The sequence below is a fragment of the Carcharhinus amblyrhynchos genome, chromosome 12, assembly GCF_965287045.1.
Source record: "Carcharhinus amblyrhynchos chromosome 12, sCarAmb.v2.hapA, whole genome shotgun sequence".
Lineage (NCBI taxonomy): Eukaryota > Metazoa > Chordata > Chondrichthyes > Carcharhiniformes > Carcharhinidae > Carcharhinus > Carcharhinus amblyrhynchos.
The window spans coordinates 18,334,726-18,352,386 of NC_137335.1; the positions used below are offsets into that span (position 1 = coordinate 18,334,726).

Sequence of the window (17,661 nt, forward strand, 5' to 3'; positions counted from 1 at the left end):
TAGAAGCAGCTCACACATCTTACAAGTTCTTTAAAACACTTTTCAGAGGTTTTTTTTTGTTTTTTGCTACTTTTCAACCTCCATTTCTCTTCCTCTTTTGAACCCGGCCATGGATGGCACCTGAGCAAACGAGAAGAAGGGAGCTGGAGTGGGGGTGGGGGGGGGGGGGGTACCAGTAAAACTAAATTAACTGGAATTAGTGCAACTGAAGGAACGTCACTCTGTGCTTCTTAGAAGGACAAAGAGGAAACGGAGACAGATTAGTCTGTGAGATTGCCCTGGTATCCTGTCATAAGAGCTCACAGACAGAGGTGTTTCAAACTGCATTTGATTCTGAAAGTGCCAAAGTGTCAGCCATGACTCAGTTGCTGGAACCCACACAACTAAGTCATGGGTTCAAATCCCACTCCAGAAACTCACGTCTTTGATCTGTCGTCCAAGGATAAGCAGCTTGTTCCATTCACTTGGGCAGGTTGTACAGCCTAACTTTTAGGGTGTTGAATGGTGTTTGTGATCATTAGAAAGTAACATACCTCAGATGGTTATAAATCTTGAACATTCTTAGTGGTCAAATACTTTCCAGGTAATTAAAATATTCTACCTGTTACCGGATTAATTTCAAATAGTCCATAGTAAGCATCAGCCACAAACAGAGTCCCATTAGGTCCAACACGGATACCCAAAGGTCTTCCACAGGTTGGTTCATCTTCTCTTGTTCCTGGTGTAAGAAAAAGTTTTCAGTAACCTCAAGAATGGGAAGGATATGGTGGGGTCAGGGGGAGTGAGACGGTGAAGGAAGAGAGAGAACGAATGAAACATCCTCAAATCATAATTTCTAACTTTCATCACATTCATAATTTTAAAATAAACATTTATTGATTTGTCCAGGAATAAACCAATTTGTACTGTGTTAAATTGAAGTACAATTGAACTACTCAGTAGAAGTTGAGGTTAAAGAGAACAGAAAATAAAGCTATTTGAATAAATCAGTTTTATTCAGTGGGACTCTTGCTGCAGGACCACCTGACTTAGCACAGTTTGGTGTAACAGCTACTCCTAAACAGGATTAAGAAAAGCAGTAATCATTACATCCAACTTACCACAAGGAAGTTTGCCTATCCTTGCCAGGGTGTGTATCTGTCCATCACTTATTTTCAGAATCTGTCCATCAGCCGTACCAGTGAATATCACCTCTGCAGAGATCCCACATACAGAATTCAGTTACAAACAAGCTTCACTCAGGAACCTCCTAGAAAAAAGCAAAACTAGAAATCTAATCACTCAAATCGTCAGCTTTAATTCTAATTAGAAACAAAAGAAAGACTTGGATTTGAGGCTCATGGCCTCAAGAAGTCCTAAAATTCTTCACAGACTATGATGCATTTTTAAAAACACATCATTATTGTAACGCAGGGAAAGACAGCAGCCAATTAGAGCACAAGCTCCCAGAGAAAGCAATGTGATAATGACCAGGTAATGTATTTACAGACATTGGTTGAGGGATAATGATCATGGCAACTAGGAAAATCTTTTGCATTTCTTTGAACAGACTGTACCTGACACTGTAGTACTTGCTCACTGCACCAAAATGTCAACATGGATTTTCTGCTCCAGAGCTTGGGGTGGAACTTCAGCCCATGACCGTATGCCTCAGAGGCAAGAAGAATGCTGCCAACTCAGGCATGGCTAATCTAAGTGAGATGAAGACTCCTTTCCTCAACATCATAGAACATAGAACACTACAGCACAAACAGGCCCTTCAGCCCACAAGTTGCGCCGATCACATCTATACCTACCAAGCCATAGAACTATCTGTAACTTCCAATGCCATTAGATCCCATATACTCATCCAGAAGTCTTTTAAAAGACCCCAGTGAGTTCGCCTCTACCACCACCGACGGCAGCTGATTCCACTCACTCACTACCCTCTGAGTGAAAAACTTACCCCAACATCTCCTCTGTACTTGCTTCCCAGCACCTTAAACCTGTGCCCTCTCGTAGCGACCATTTCAACCCTGGGAAATAGCCTCCGAGAATCCACCCTATCTATTCCTCTCAACATTTTATAAACCTCTATCAGGTCGCCTCTCAACCTTCATCTCTCCAGGGAGAAGAGACCTAGCTCCCTCAACCTATCTTCATAAGGCATGCCTAGCAATCCAGGCAACATCCTTGTAAATCTCCTCTGCACCCTCTCAATAGCTTCCACATCCTTCCTGTAGTGAGGCGACCAGAACTGCGCACAGTACTCCAAGTGGGGTCTGACAAGGGTCTTAAAGGTTATTTTTAAAGTTTAAAGTTTATTTATTAGTGTCATAGATAGGCTTACATTAACACTGCAACGAAGTTACTGTGAAAATCCCCTAGTCACCAAACTCCAGTGCCTGTTCAGGTACACTGAGGGAGAATTTAGCACCTTCCCCATTTTCCTGCCTTTGCCCCATAACCCTTCAACCCACTATCAATTAAAAATCTGTCCAACTCTTCCTTAAATTTACTCACTGCCCCAGCATCCACTGCACTTATGAATTCCACAGACTCACAACCCTTTGGGAGAGGTAATTTTTCCTCAATTCTGTTTTAAATTTGCTACCCCTTATCCTTAGACTATAACCTCTTGTCCTAGAATACCCCACAAGAGGAACCATCCACTCCACGTCCACTTTATCCATACCTTCTATCATCTTGTATAGCTCAATTTAATCTCCCTCATTCTTCTAAATTCCAAAGAGTAGAGACCTAAACTGTTCAATCTTTCTTCATACAATAAACCTCCGATCTCTGGAAACAATCTAGTGAATCTCCTCTGAACTTCCTTCAATGCTACTACATCTTTCCTCAAATAAAGGAACCAAAACTGTGCACAATACTCCAGCTGTAGCCTCACCAATGCCTTGTACACTTGCAACGATACTTCCTTGCCTTTATATTTCTTTTGCTGTAAATGCCAACATTCCATTCGCTTTCTTTATTATCTGCTGTACATGCATGCTAAGTGCAGCACTTGCTCAAGTTCTACACTGGAATGTTAACTAAATTATGCTCAAGTTTTTGGACTGGTCTCGAACCTAGAGCCTTCTGACTCCAAAGCTATAATGCTGCCTATGGCTGCCACATGTAACTATATTGTAAAGTTCAAGACATTTTCACATAAAAAGTCCAAATGTCCAAAATTATACACAAAACACTTCCCCTCAGTTTGAGCAGTTATGAAATTCTGCTTAATGCTCTATATCACAGCTCAAAGACCTACACTGCTGTGATCACTCCTTCAACAGAAATCACTAAGGAGAAATAATTCAAGAATACTTCTTCGGCGGGAACTCACCGGCGTCGAGTGGAGCGCGCGGGTTTGTGAATAACGGTAAGGAATTAACAGCCCAGAAAAAGTTTCAACATTCAGCTTCAGGATTAAAATGGTGATTTACTGTGTAAATACAGCGTGTCTCTGTATAATATTAACAGAGCCGCGGGGGGATGGTCAGTTACACTGTGAGGCGGCACGGTGGGGGCTCAGTGGTTGGTGCTGCGCTCTCACAGCGTCAGGGAGGCCCCGGCTTCAATTGGCGGCCTTGGGCTCAGTGTCTGTGTGGAGTCTGTACATTGTCCCCGTGTCTGCGGGGGGAGCCTTTCCTCACACTCTCCAAACATCAGCAGCATAGGGACACTGGGCAGGATCAGTTACTGCTCAGGGTCAGGGGGAGGGTAAACACTGGGGATAGGATCTGTCTGGATGGATGGTAGGGCCTGGATGGGATTGTGGTCAGTACAGACTCGATGGGCCGAATGGCCTCTTTCTGTGCTGTAGGGTTTCGATGATTCTCTGATATCAGAGGGAGGGGGAGGGATTGTTATGGGAGATGAAAAGGCCCCAATGTGTCATATGGTCTCAATCTGATGTCTTTCTGCCTCAGAATGATTCAATACTCGGCTCGGAGTGTGTACATCACCAGAATCAAACACACGCCGCTGTTCTTTACATCCAACTCTGTAGCTGGGCCTGGTGTCCCCTTCACCACATCAGGGTGTGGGGGCTGAGTTTGGATCTCTCCATCACATTGGGACTCACCGGCAATGTCCAATTTCAGGAGAACTTTGTTCCAATGATGTTTAACCTTGGACTGCACCCGTTGTTTTAATGTAGACCTGGTCACTGACCATCACTGAGATTGACCTGAACATGTCAGTAAATGTCCCATTGTTTTATAAATAAACACTGGGACATTTGCAGCGTCTCTGCCTCTGGTTTGTGTCTCTGTTGGTTTGTTCACATTTGGCGATGGGTCTATGTTAAATGGACAGTTTAATGGAATTGGATAAACATTTGGGTTTATAAAAGTGTTGCCAGGAGAGACGGCCCGCCGCCATCTTGCCGTTGCCAGGGGAGACGGCCCGCCGCCATCTTGCCGTTGCCAGGGGAGACGGCCCGCCGCCATCTTGCCGTTGCCAGGAGTTTCAATGTGGCGGCGGTCCGCGCGCGGCCCTTTGGGAGAATCCCCCTCCCGCACATGCGCACCAGCAGGTAGAAGTTAATCTTCTTCTAAATGTTGATGATTTTTATTCCTAATACGCTCCCGGCAGAATTTCTGTTCCTGCTCGATTCGGGAAGGTCGCTTCTGGTTTTTTAAGTTTTTTTTAATCCTGATCCGCGCGGTGCAGTCTGGGAGAACACAGTGCGCAGGCGCGGTCCCGCCCCGGCCTCTGGATATAAATATGGACTTGATTTAATTTTGATTCGGTTCCTGGCGGGGTTTCCGGCTCGGAATTTCTCTCACTTTCCCCATTGCTCAACACTCACTTTTTCCTTTTTATTTAAAAACAAACGGCGGGGGAGGGGCTCCCCGTGACGTCACGGCAACATGGCAGAGGCCCCGCCCCTCCACAGGCCCCGGATGTTCCACCAACGAGCAGCGGCTGGGCCGGAGGAGGCAGGAGGTGACACTGGGAGGAGCAGCAGCTGCAGCACCAGCCGGGAGGGTTACAGTGGCCCCTGATGGCCGGGAGGGGAAACAGCAGCAGCACCGTCTCTGCCCAAAGGCTTCCCCAGTTCAGCTGCTCAGAGGCACTGGGAACCTCTTCAAATGGAAACTGCAGCTTCTCAAATTCAACATCCGTCCAACTCACCCTCCCTCTGTCCACCTCACCCTCCTTCCCTCTCTCCATCCATCCCTCTCCTACAACAAGAACCATTCATTCAGCACAATATCTTCTCGCTCATTCCCCCAGTCTGTATTCCAGCCTTTATCAAATCCACTCTGCTCCCAGATACTTTACACTGTTAGATATTCAATTCAAACATTAACATCTCTCCAATTTAGTATTTGTCCAAGGCGATCACAGACAGACTAAGGAAATTTGGCATGCCCACTACGACTCTCAGCAACTTTTACAAATGCACCATAGAAAACATTCTTTCTGATTGTCTCACAGTTTGGCGCGGCTCAGCCTCTACGTCTGAGGTTCCATTACAACCAATTCAGGAACAGCTTCTTCCCAGCTGAAGTCAACTTTTTGAATGGATCTGTCTTGCAATAGTACTCTGTAGTGCATTGCTACACCCGAACTGTGACTGTAACTCTACATTTTGCACTCTCTCCTTCTCTATGAATGTCATGCTCTGCTTGTCTAGTGCGTAAGAAACAATACTTTACAATGAATGTTAATATATGTGACAATAATGAATCGAATCAAAAGATAAATCAATTAAAACCCCAGTAGATGAGAAAGTGACTGGAAGCTGCATCTGAATCTCCTGTTGTTAGGTTAACCATGACAGACCAATCTGGGACATTGACATGTAATAAATGACTTTATCAGCTGAGTTTTATTTGTTAACTTCAAGGTCTTTGCCACATTTAGAAATTAAAATATTTTGTGCCACCAAAACCAGCGATGTGCTGCTGAAGGTTTATAAGGCTCTGGTCAGACTACCTTTGGATTATTGTGAGCAAATTTGGGCCTGTATCAAAAAAAGAATGTGCTGGTCCTGGAGAAGGTCCAGAAGAGGTTCACAAGAATGATCCCAGGAATGAAAAGCTGGACATTGGAGGAGTGTTTGAGGACTCTAGGTCTGTACTCGGAGTTTAGAAAGATGAGGGGGTCCTCATTGAAACTTATAGAGTACTGAAAGGCCTGGATAGAGTGGACATGAGGAAGATGCTTCCATTTGTAGGAGAGACTATGATCCGAGGGCACAGCCTCAGAATAAAAGGACGACCGTTTTGCACCGAGATGAGGGATCTCAAGCAGGGATAACCCTGGTAATTATAGGCCGGTGAGTTTGACGTCAGTGGTAGGAAAGTTGTTGGAAAAATTTCTTAGGGATAGGATGTATACGCATTTGGAATGTTGCGATCTGATTAGGGATACACAGCATGGCTTTGTTCAGGGGAGGTCTTGCCTTACGAATCTGGTAGAATTTTTTGAGGTAACAAAAACGTTGACAAAGGACGAGCCATTGATGTCGTCTATATGGATTTCAGTAAGGTGTTTGACAAAGTCCCTCATGGTAGATTGGTTGAAAAGGTTAAGGCTCATGGGATACAGGGACAGGTATCTAGATGGATTGAAAATTGGCTAGGTAAGAGGAGTGAAGAGTCTGACAACACCAGGTTTTAGTCCAACCTGAAACCTAAAGACTAAGACCTGGTGTTGTCAGACTTTTTACTGTGTTTACCCCAGTCCAACGCCGGCACATCCACATCATAGCTAAGAGGAGACAGAGAGTAGTAGTGGGAGGGTTCTTTTCTAGCTGGAGATCTGTCACCAGTGGTGTGCCACAGGGCTCAGTACTGGGACCTCTTCTATTCGTTATATAAATGACTTGGAAGAGGGCTACGTGGTGTGATCAGCAAGCTTGCAGATGACACAAAGATGGCAGGATTGGCAGATAGTGAGGAGGAGTGTCAGGTGACACAGCAGGATATAAATAGGCTGGTATATTGGGCAGGTAGATGGCAGATGGAATTTAATCCTGACAAATGCGAGGTGATGCATTTTGGAAGGAATAATGTAGGGAGGAGTTACATGATAAACAGTAGACCTATTAAGAGTATAGAAATGCAGAGAGACCTGGGGGTGCAAGTGCACAAGTCTCTGAAGGTGGCAACACAAGTGGAGAAGGTTGCGAAGAAAGCCTATGGTATGTTGGCCTTTATAGGAAGGGGTATAGAGTACAAGAGCTGGCGTCTAATGCTACAGTTGTACAGAACGTTGGTTAGACCGCATTTGGAGTACTGCGTCATTCTGGTCACCTTACTACCAGAAGGACGTGGAGATCTTGGAGAGGGTGCAGAGGAGGTTTGCCAGGATGCTGCCTGGTATGGAAGGACTGGGTGATGAGGAAAGATTGGGTAAACTGGGGCTCTTTTCCTGAGAGAGAGACGGAGATTAAGGGGGGATCTGATAGAGGTGTATAAAATAATGAAGGGTATAGATAGAGTAAACAGTGGCAGGCTTTTTCCTAGATTGGAGACAAATATCACGAGGGGCCACGGGCTTAAGGTGAGGGGGGAGAGGTATAATTTGGATGCTAGAGGGAGGTTTTTCACACAGAGGGTCGTGGGAGTATGTAATGCACTGCCAAGTAAGGTGGTGGAGGCAGGCACGCTGGACTTGTTTAAGGTTTACTTAGATAGGTGCATGAGTGAAACAGGGATGGAGGGTTGTAGGAAACGGTTTTAAATAAGGGTCAGAGCCTCGGGACGTTACTGGAAATCTAATGCTACACGTGTTGATGTTTTGTCCCTTTTACTCTGCAGGTGTATTGGTCCACCTTGTTGTCTACCGAGGGGCATACACACGGTGGGTCGTGCGTGGGCTGCTCTTGGATGTTTCGAGAGTGGCCTAGTACTTTGCGTCGTTTGTGTATGCTTAAAACTGGACCAGCAGATGGGCACCACAACAGCTCAGTGACTATCACTGCTAGCTGTGCAGATACATGGATTTGGGCCGGTGTCTGTGGGAGTTTGTGCATTCTCCCTGTGGTTGCGTGGGTTTCCTCCGGGTGCTCCGGTTTCCTCCCACACCCCAAAGATGTGCTCTTAGGCTGATTGGAGTCACAAATTGTCCCTGAACGATTCTCCCCTGAATCTGGTTTCCAATGGGGGTCCCATACGCATACACACGGGTCAAGGCAGGTGTAGGAAAATGCTTTGTTAAGATGGTGGCGCGGGCTTGTTGGGCCGAAGGGCCTGTTTCCCGTGCTGGGTTGTTCTTTGTTCTTTGTTAATAAATTATCTGAGTCTGTCTTGTCCAACATGGACCTGGAGACAGTACAGAGGAGATTTACTGGAGTGGCACAAGGGACTCACCTATGTAGAGAGGCAAGAGAAGCTGGGATTGTTCTCCAGAGGAAGAAGAATTTTAAGAAAGGTTCAATAGAGGGGTTCAAAATTAGAAAGAGTTTTGATCAGGAAAAATTGCTTTCACTGGCAAAGGGCAGATTTATTTTTAGAAAATGAACAAGGATGGCCAGGGTTAATTGGAGGCGAGGATTTTTCTTTTAAGCAAGCAAGTTATCATGTGGAAAGCATTGCGTGAAAAAAATGACAAAATCAGATTTAAGAGTAACGTTCAAAAGAAGAAGTTCAACTTATACTTGAAAAAGGAACAGCTGCAAGGCAATGGGAAAGAACAGAGCAATGGAACAAACTGGAGAATTCTTGCTAGGCACTGGCAGAAGCATGATGCGCTGAATGACTTCTAAGTGCCATATAAATTAATAGTAATCAGGACCACATTGACCTAAAGAGCAATAATGAAGAGAGTTGACTTCTTGAACTGAACCTTTTTCCTCCCTATAACCAGTTTTAATATAAAACCATGCAAGGTAGGTCCATACCGCCAAGGTGTGCAATAGATTCTGGTCCAATCAGTTGGTCTTTAAACAAGTGCTCAGCCTGTCTCAGCTTAAGGTTAGGCTCCAAAGGACCAGTTAATAAGGGAGGTTCCTTGTAACTGCAAACAAAAAAGTAACAAAGTTAATAGCCTGAAGTCGAGGGATTACCTGCAGCACAAACAAACTTGATGCAACTGTGTTACTGTATCAACTAGAAAGAATTAAACTTCAGAGGAAAGAACTGTTAAAAAAAGGGGTATAGCTTAGAAACAAAAATATATAAATAGCAAATACTCCTGAATATGAATTGCATTAGTGGCATTGCCATATTGATCTGTATTTGTGACAGTACTTGCTAGAAACACCTCACCTTTGTAAAATTAGGTTGCTACTGAAACTTAGGCAGTTGTGGAAATGGCGTTTTACACATATTTCCAGCACTCTATTCACATCACCTTTGAATGTTTTAGCATTAGTTTTAAGGTCATGTCTTCTCATTCTAGAATCCCCATCAGATGAAATACTTCTTTTTTATCTAATCAAGTCTTTCAATCTTTTTCAACACCTTAAACGTACCAACCCTTTTCATTTTCCCACACAGTGGTTTTGCTGACAGGTTGACAAACAGGAGTAAAGCAGCTATGAAATTCATAATTTCTTTAACTTCTAAACAGCTTCTCTCATTCTCCTATTCTGAGTTTGTATAAGCAAAAGTCAAAATTGATTCTCTTCAATATTGAAAAACATGGATCATAAACACACAAATTCTTCCTTCTATCAAAAAATATATAATTTTCTTATTTTCTTTAAAAAAATTTCAAAATCATTTTTCTGCCTCTCAACTCAGTTCCAACCTCAATTTTGTGCTGCAAGTAGATTTTTACCAAGTACATCGTCAATGATGATCCCATTCATCTATAAATCTCCGACACTGTAGATCACAGTACTTCAACGCCATTTGCTTTTGCAACTAATGCTCTTTGTAGTTAACAGCTAATGGACTTCACTCTATCTTATTTTTCAATATGTCAAACATTGTGCTCTTTTGGTACCATGTGCACTCTGTTTTATACACTAAATGACAATTATTTCTTTTTAAGCCCAGCAAATGTCCTGCAAATCTTAATTTGTTATTCTCATCAACTTTTACAGATGTACCATAGAAAGCATTCTTTCTGGTTGTATCACAGCTTGGTATGGTTCCTGCTCTGCCAAAGATCACAAGAAACTAGGAAGAATCGTGAATGTAGCCCAATCCATCATGCAAACCAGCCTCCCATCCATTGACTCTATCTACATTTCCTGCTGCTTCAGAAAAGCAGCCAACATAATCAAGAACCCCAGGCACCCCAAACATACTCTCTTCCACCTTCTTCTGTCCGGGAAAAGTTACAAACCAACTCAAGAACAGCTTCTTCCCGGCCATCAGACTTTTGAATGGACCTATCCCGCACTGAGTTGATCATTTCCTACATCCCAACTATGACTAACACAACCTTCTGCACTCTCTCTTTTCTTTCTCAATGAACTTTATGCCTTGTTTGTATTGCGTGCAAAAAACAATACTTTTCACTGTACACTAATACATGTGACACTAAATCAAATCAAATTCATTTTAGCACTTCCCTTCATGCACCCTGCTTTCTCACTACACTTGATGTTTTCTCCAGATGAAACATGCCATTTTGCTTATTTCTCCTCCTTAAACCTACTCTCCTGAAGAAGCTGCTTCATGGCTCCATTACCCAGCAACTCCCCAATAACACTTCATTGCAACCATATTCAAGTCCAACCAGCAACATCTGGCAGACTATTCTACCACATAGGACACTCAAGCCAACCATGCACTAACCTACCAATGATACACTCACATTCTAGTTAAGGTCCCCGGAAGAGTAGGGGGTTTCAGTTCAGTCAGGCAGCATGGTCTATGCAGGCTTGGAGGGCCAAAGGGCCTGTTCCTGTTCTGTAATTTTCTTTGTTCTTTGTCCATGAACAGTGATAAGTCATAAGATCCAAATGATACTATTTCCTCCACAGTTGTGGGACACTGACACCACTTACATTCTACCATTTCTGCTAGTTAAGACTCAGTATCAATAAATCACTGAGGAACTCCAGGGATGTATTTTTAACACATTCATGAAAATGAAATATAAACAATGCTGACACTATGGTTAAGAAAGCCCACCATCACCTCTACTCTCTCAGAAAACTAAGGAAATCTGGCACGTCAGCTACAACTCTCACCGACTATGATACAGGTGCACCATAGAAAGCATTTTTTCTGGTTGTATCACAGCTTGGCATGGCTCCTGCTCTGCCCAAGGCTGCAAGGAACTACAAAGATCATAATGCAGCCCAATCCATCACGCAAATAAACCTTCTATCCACTGATTCTGTCTACACTTCCCGCTGAATCGGCAAAGCAGCCAGCATAATTAAGGACCCCATGCATCCCAGACCTTCTCTCTTCCACCTTCTTCCTTCAGGAAGGAGACTCAGAAGTCTGAGGTCACGTACCAACTTACTCAGTTGGTCTTTCTCTACACCCTAGCTATGACGGTAACACTACATTCTGCACTCTCTCATTTCCTTTTCTATGAATAATATGCTTTGTCTGTATAGCGCACAAGAAACAAGACTTTTGACTGTGTTAATATATGTGACAATAATAAATCAAAGCAAACGTCATTCTCTATTCCACTTGGTCATGTATGATTGGAGCTCAATGGTTACAACATCTGTATTTGATCCACAGCAAATACATTCTTACCTGAAAGGTTCAGGGTTTATTGGAGACTGCAGCAGCAATGTTGCTACCAGCAATGGGGCTAGAAGTGTAACAATGAGTGTTGTCAAGGTTATCCGGAAGACTTTTCCACTGTACGCACTAGAAGAGAAACATATTCAGGAACTTGCAATGCTTATTGTAGAATCATATAGGAAGGAAGAATTGTTTAGCATCATCTTTTCAAAGTAACTTTCCAATGACAGTTATAGAAAGAATGTGCTCTGTACAAAATAACCCAACGGTCATGAAATCTATTGGGAAAATGTGTCAAATGCAGTCAAGCCCTAGGAGGAAAAAGTTTTGCATAGATGAAAAGGAGGAAAAAGTTTTGCATAGATGGGAAGAACTACTGACCTTTTTTTTAAATGTAGGCTTCAGGGAGGCTGAAGTATATCTTGTTGTAGTGCTCAATGACCTACATTGTTACATTTTGGGCCAATGTCTCAACGTTAAAATTCTCATCTGCGTCTCCAAATCCTTCCTTGGCCCCATTCCACATACTGTCTGCAATCTCTTCTTCCATATCTCAAGGGAACATGGTGTTCTTCCAATACTGGGCTCTTAAGCATTCCCAATTCTCTGTCCCCCCCCTCTACTGATAACCATGAATTCATCTATTGAGGCTCCAAACTACAGAATTCCCTCCCAAAACTCTCTTTTAAGATGCTCATTAAAATCTAACTTTGACCACGCTTTTGGTCACCTGTCCTAGTTTCTCACACAGCTTGGTGCAAAGCTTGTCTGATAAGGCTCCTATGAAGCTATGTTAAAAATGCAAATAATTCGGTATGAATTAGGCAGAATGTTAACACAGGCTATGCCATTCTGTTTAGACACGACAAGGAACACAAATAACTCGATCGGTCTTCATCCTTTATTTTTAAATTAACAATAATTACACTGACCATTACTGCTAGCTATGACTCAGTTGGTAACACTCTCACCTCAAGTCAGAAGTTTGGGAGTTCAATCCAGGTCGAGCACAAAAATTAAAGCTTCTTGGCCTTTTGGCTAAGACCAAGCGTCAGATCAAGTCCAAGGTGGGGTGCGATGCCTTATCTTGTCAACTTGGATCTTGTTTGTCTCTCTTATTGGATTCAATTGGAATTTCATTTGTGGAACAAGCAAGGATTGGACTTGGGTCTCCCGGTCTACTTTGAGCACTGGCTTTGTAACTTGGAATGCAGTAAGAATTTTTTTTTAAGTGACTACCGAGGAATGCATTCAGATGAAGCATTACACACAGGCCTGCCTGGCCTCCCACACAGGTGTAAAAGATCCATGATAATATTCAAAAAGATGGGCTCCTGACCAATATTTACTCCTCAATAACTGCACAAGAGATCATCTACTCACTATCACATTGAAGTTTGTGACAGCTTGCTTTGCACGTTTCCTACATTATAACAATGAGTATTCTTCAAAAGTACTTCATTGGCTGTAAATGTCCTGTATAAATATAAACGCACAGCTTCCTTTTTGTTGAAAGAAACAGTACACTTCCAGAAATCTCAATTTTAAATCCACACAGTCAATGCCACCATTTTGGTTTCATTCAATCAAAATGTACCCAAGCATCAATGTACAATAAATAGCATAGTAGTTTAGTTACAGTAGTAGTAATGCAGAATTAAAATCCAATCCATTTGAGAATGTGAAATCCATTTTAAAATCAAAAAGAAACTAGTATACATATTTCTTTTAAAAACCCATGGGAAAAGTGACCCAAATGCGACTAACCAGAAAAGGCAAAGAAGTAAATAAAAACTTAAGACATTGCCAAAAAGTGCAGTCATCTTGAGCTCTGGGGCAGTTGTAGAATTTGTGAAAAGTTGGCAAAGCAATTAAAGGTGAAAATAGAATGAGCATAAACTATTCAGAGACATAAATATAGACTGTAAAAACTTCTATAGATATTCAAGAAAGAGCAATTAGAGAATACAAACGTAGATTCCTCAAGGGCAGAGACAGGCGAAATTATGAGGGTTAAGGAGACATTAAATGGATATCTTGCATCTGTCTTCAACATAGAAGCACAGAAAACATCCAAGGCATAATGGTGAACCATGGGTCTAAAGAAATGAAGAATCTAAGGATAGTTATTATCAAATAAATAGTACTGGAGATATTGATGTGACTTAAGTTAACGAATCCCTTAGACCTGATGGCATCCTAAGATATTAAAAGAGTAGTTATAGAGATTGTGGATGCATTGGTTTTGATCTTCCAGAATTCCCCAGCTTCTAGATTGCTCCCCATGGATTTGGAGGTAACAAACATACCCCACTGTTCAGGGAACTATAGGCCAGTAAGGCTGTCAACAATAGTTGTTAAAATGCCACCATCTATTACTGATGTGGTAACATTACTTAGAGAATCATTATACAATTAGGCAGAGTCAACACTGATTTATGAAAGAGAAATTGCGTTGGACAAAGTTTTTTTGAGGCTACATGTTGTAGGGTGGATGGGGCAAAGCAATGAATGAGGATTTTAAGGTTCTACGCAAGAGATTATACAAAAGTAGGATCGACAGGTTTGGGGGTAACACATTAGCATGGGTTGAGGATGAGACAAAAGAGAACTGGCAGGCCATTTTCAGTTTTCTGGTCAACAATGATCCCGCAATGTCATGAATGGTGATGGAGGATTCAGCAATAGAAATGCCATTGAATGCCATGCAGAGGTGGTTACATTCTTTCTTGAAGATGGTCATTACATGGCATGAATTCTCTTGTTTTTAAGCAATCCATTGTCCCATCTCCCTGCCCCAATCATCAAATTTAATATTGGCCGCCAGATGGGGATGAGTTGTTACTTGCCATTTATCAGTCCACACCTGAATATTGTCCTGATCTTCCTGCATGCAGGCAGGGACTGCTTCGTTATCTTAGGAGTTGCAAATAGAACTGAACATTGCAATCATCAGTCAACAGCAGCAGATGGAGGGAAAGTTATTGGTAAAGCAGCTGAAAATGGTTGATCAGGAATGCCCTGAAGAACTCCTACAAAGATATCCTTGGGGCTGCTGAAGGGATATTTCCTGTGCTTAGGCTAAAACGAAGAGCCACAGTATCAGAATAAGGAGTTTGGGTATTTCAGGCCAAGATTCAAAAAACTTTCTTCACTCATGGGGTGAGTTTATTTGGAATTCTGACCAGAGTACTGTGAAAGCTCAATCATCAAACATATCAAGAATAGAGATCAATTTTTTTTTGGACATTAAGAAGACAAGGGCGTAGTGCAGAACCATGGGGTAGATTAGTAATGATCTTACTAATTGCTGGAGGAAACTTGAAGGGCCATAAGATTACTCCTGCTCCTATTTCTTACATTTTTTAAAATTAAAGGCCATTACAAACATTTCATTTATTATGCTTTGCACAATAAATAGCAAAATGAAGCTAGATATATTATTCATGTCTTTTCAGCATTCCACTATGCTATCACTATCCAGCAGCAGCTTCCTTCCTTGGCAAGCAATGGGGATGAGACACCTATTCTTTCACTGTCTCTTTTCCCATCATCCAGAGCCCCAAAAACTGTACTTTTTCAATTTTTATTGAATTTGGTGCTTGCAATGCAGTCTCTATACTGGGGAGAACAAATGTAGATTGGATGACTGCTTTGTTGAATACTTCCATTCAGTTTGCAAAACTGGCTCTGAGCTTCCCAACACCTATCCTTTCAATTCCCCACTCAAGAGACTCAGTGTAAACTTGGAGAATGTACCTTTCAAATTAGGTTCTTCAGCGCTTGTCAGACTCAAGAGTGCAATAATTTAGAGAATAACTGCTCCTTTTTTTCAGGCAGCACTTGCTAAGTAATAATTTTACTGTTGCTATTTACAGTTCAATCTCTCATTTCTTAACTTGTCCCTTTAACACTCCCTTTTGCTTTAAACCCTCATCCCTTTTGTCATTCAATCTGTCTTTCAACCTATCATAGAGCTTCCATTTTGATCTTTCCTCATCACTATACTAAAAAACAGTTACATGTAACCATTTGCAGTTCTGATGAAAGGTCACTGACTGACTTGAAGCATTATTCTATTTCTCACTCCATAGATATTGCACAAACTAAATATTTCCAGGATTTTTTCTGTTATAGAAATTGGGTCCCATTTTAGGGGAATATATTTCAACTACATGTTGTTTCTACACTGAGCAAGGTATTATATGGCTGAAAGAGGGATCTTAAGGCAGCACTGCAGACAACCCATTAACAAATTCCCAAACAACATGGACCATATTAATAATCATCAGCATCTCAGGAAGTTACCACTGACCAGCTACATAAATACAGTGACAACAACAGCTTGTCAGAAGCTTGGATTTTTTTTAGAGTTTTATTTATTAGTGTCACAAGTAGGCTTACATGAACACTGTAATGAAGTTACTGTGAAAATCCCCTAGTCGCCACACTCTGGCACCTGTTCAGGTACACTGAGGGAGAATTTAGCATGGCCAATATACCTAACCTGCACATTTTTGGGAACGTGGGAGGAAATCCACGCTGACACAGGGAGAACATGCAGACTCTGCATAGACAGTGACCCGAGCTGGGAACTGAACCCAGATCCCTGGCATTGAGGGCCAGCAGTGCTAACAGCAAGTAATTTACCCTCTTGACTTCCCAAAACTTACCTGCCAGGCATAAGTCAGGACTATAACGGAATATTCTCTGCTTGCCTGATTCAGTGCAACTCCAAAAATGTTTGAGAAACTCAACACAATCCAGAACAAAGCAGCTTGCTTGAGTGGTATCTTATCCATCACTGGCAGATGGTGCAAAAGCAAGTATCGCAAGATGCACTGCAGGAATCCACTACACCTTCTTCCACAACCCCTTTGTAAAGCTCTGACCCCTATCATCTACAAGGACAAGGGCAGAAGATGCATATGAACACCATCATCCCAGCTTGGGATATAAATCACCATTCCCTCACTGAGGTTGGGTCACAAGCCTGAAGCTCCTTCACAGCTCCATGGGTGTACCCACACCAGATGGAATGCAAGTGGTTCAAGAAGGAACAGCTCACCACCATCTTCTCAAGATCAATTGGGGACGAGCAACCAACGTTGGCATAATCGGCTTTGCCAACATCTCACAAAAGGATAACTACCTACTCCACCACCCCAACACAACATGCATCACTGATTGACACCCATGAACATACACGTTAACCAGCCCACAGCACGTACCTCATTGACAGTCATTGAACACAAATCTCTCTTGTATTGAATCTATTAACCACCCCCCCTCCCCCAAGTAAAACACACCATTGCACGAACCCTATTAACATTACCCTCGAATTGTATACACACAGGACATAAAACTCATCAGCACGGTCACGGTCCAAGGTCCAGTTAGCATGACCCTCATCTTCTGACCATGGTCACAACAATGCCGGACCCCAGGCTCAAGCCTTTACCTCACATGCTTGGTCTCGACATCCCGTGACTCGTCCGAGATGACCTGCGGCGGCTGCAGCCGGCGGTGCCGCAGACCTTCCGCCTCCTTCATGGTACTCTAGCGCCGCACCAGCCACCCGCCACCCGAGACCAACGGCCCAGTCCGGGACCCGCGCTTGCGCGCCCCGGCTACCGACTGGCACAACCGCGCATGCGCGCACAGGCTCCCAACTGCGCACGCGCGCCACTGCCAGCGTCCTCATCGCAGCGCGAGACCCAAAGTAACGGCTGAATCCTGCTCACGTTTGAACAGATAACTGTACCAATGGTATGTGGGGGAGGGGTCACCTGCAGAATTTACCTGTGGGTTCACCTGTGCTTGTCTTGTTAATGCAGACTTTACCTGTGGGTTCAACTTTCACCGTCACATTGATGAGCAATTTATCTATGGGTTCACCTGTAACTGTCATATTGATGGAAAGTTTACCTGTGGGTTCACCTGTGACTCATATTGATGAGCAGTTTACCCGTGGGTTCACCTGTAACTGTCATATTGATGAGGAGTTTACCTGTGAGTTCACCTCTAACTGTCGTATTAGTGAGCAGTTTACCCA

General features: G+C 42.9%; 1 protein-coding gene across 1 annotated transcript in view; it reads right to left on the reverse strand.

Moving 5' to 3' along the window:
* apmap (adipocyte plasma membrane associated protein) overlaps positions 1-17,203 on the reverse strand; it is a 44,775-nt gene extending 27,572 nt beyond the window's left edge. The window contains exons 1-5 of the mRNA XM_080200132.1: positions 17,068-17,203; positions 11,616-11,732; positions 8,843-8,958; positions 1,101-1,193; positions 602-718 (exon numbers count right to left, since the gene is read on the reverse strand). Coding sequence (XP_080056258.1) covers positions 602-718; positions 1,101-1,193; positions 8,843-8,958; positions 11,616-11,732; positions 17,068-17,159 — 535 coding nt within the window. The 5' untranslated portion in view covers positions 17,160-17,203. The remainder of the gene's footprint in view (positions 1-601; positions 719-1,100; positions 1,194-8,842; positions 8,959-11,615; positions 11,733-17,067) is intronic.
* Between the last annotated feature and the right edge of the window lie 458 nt (positions 17,204-17,661).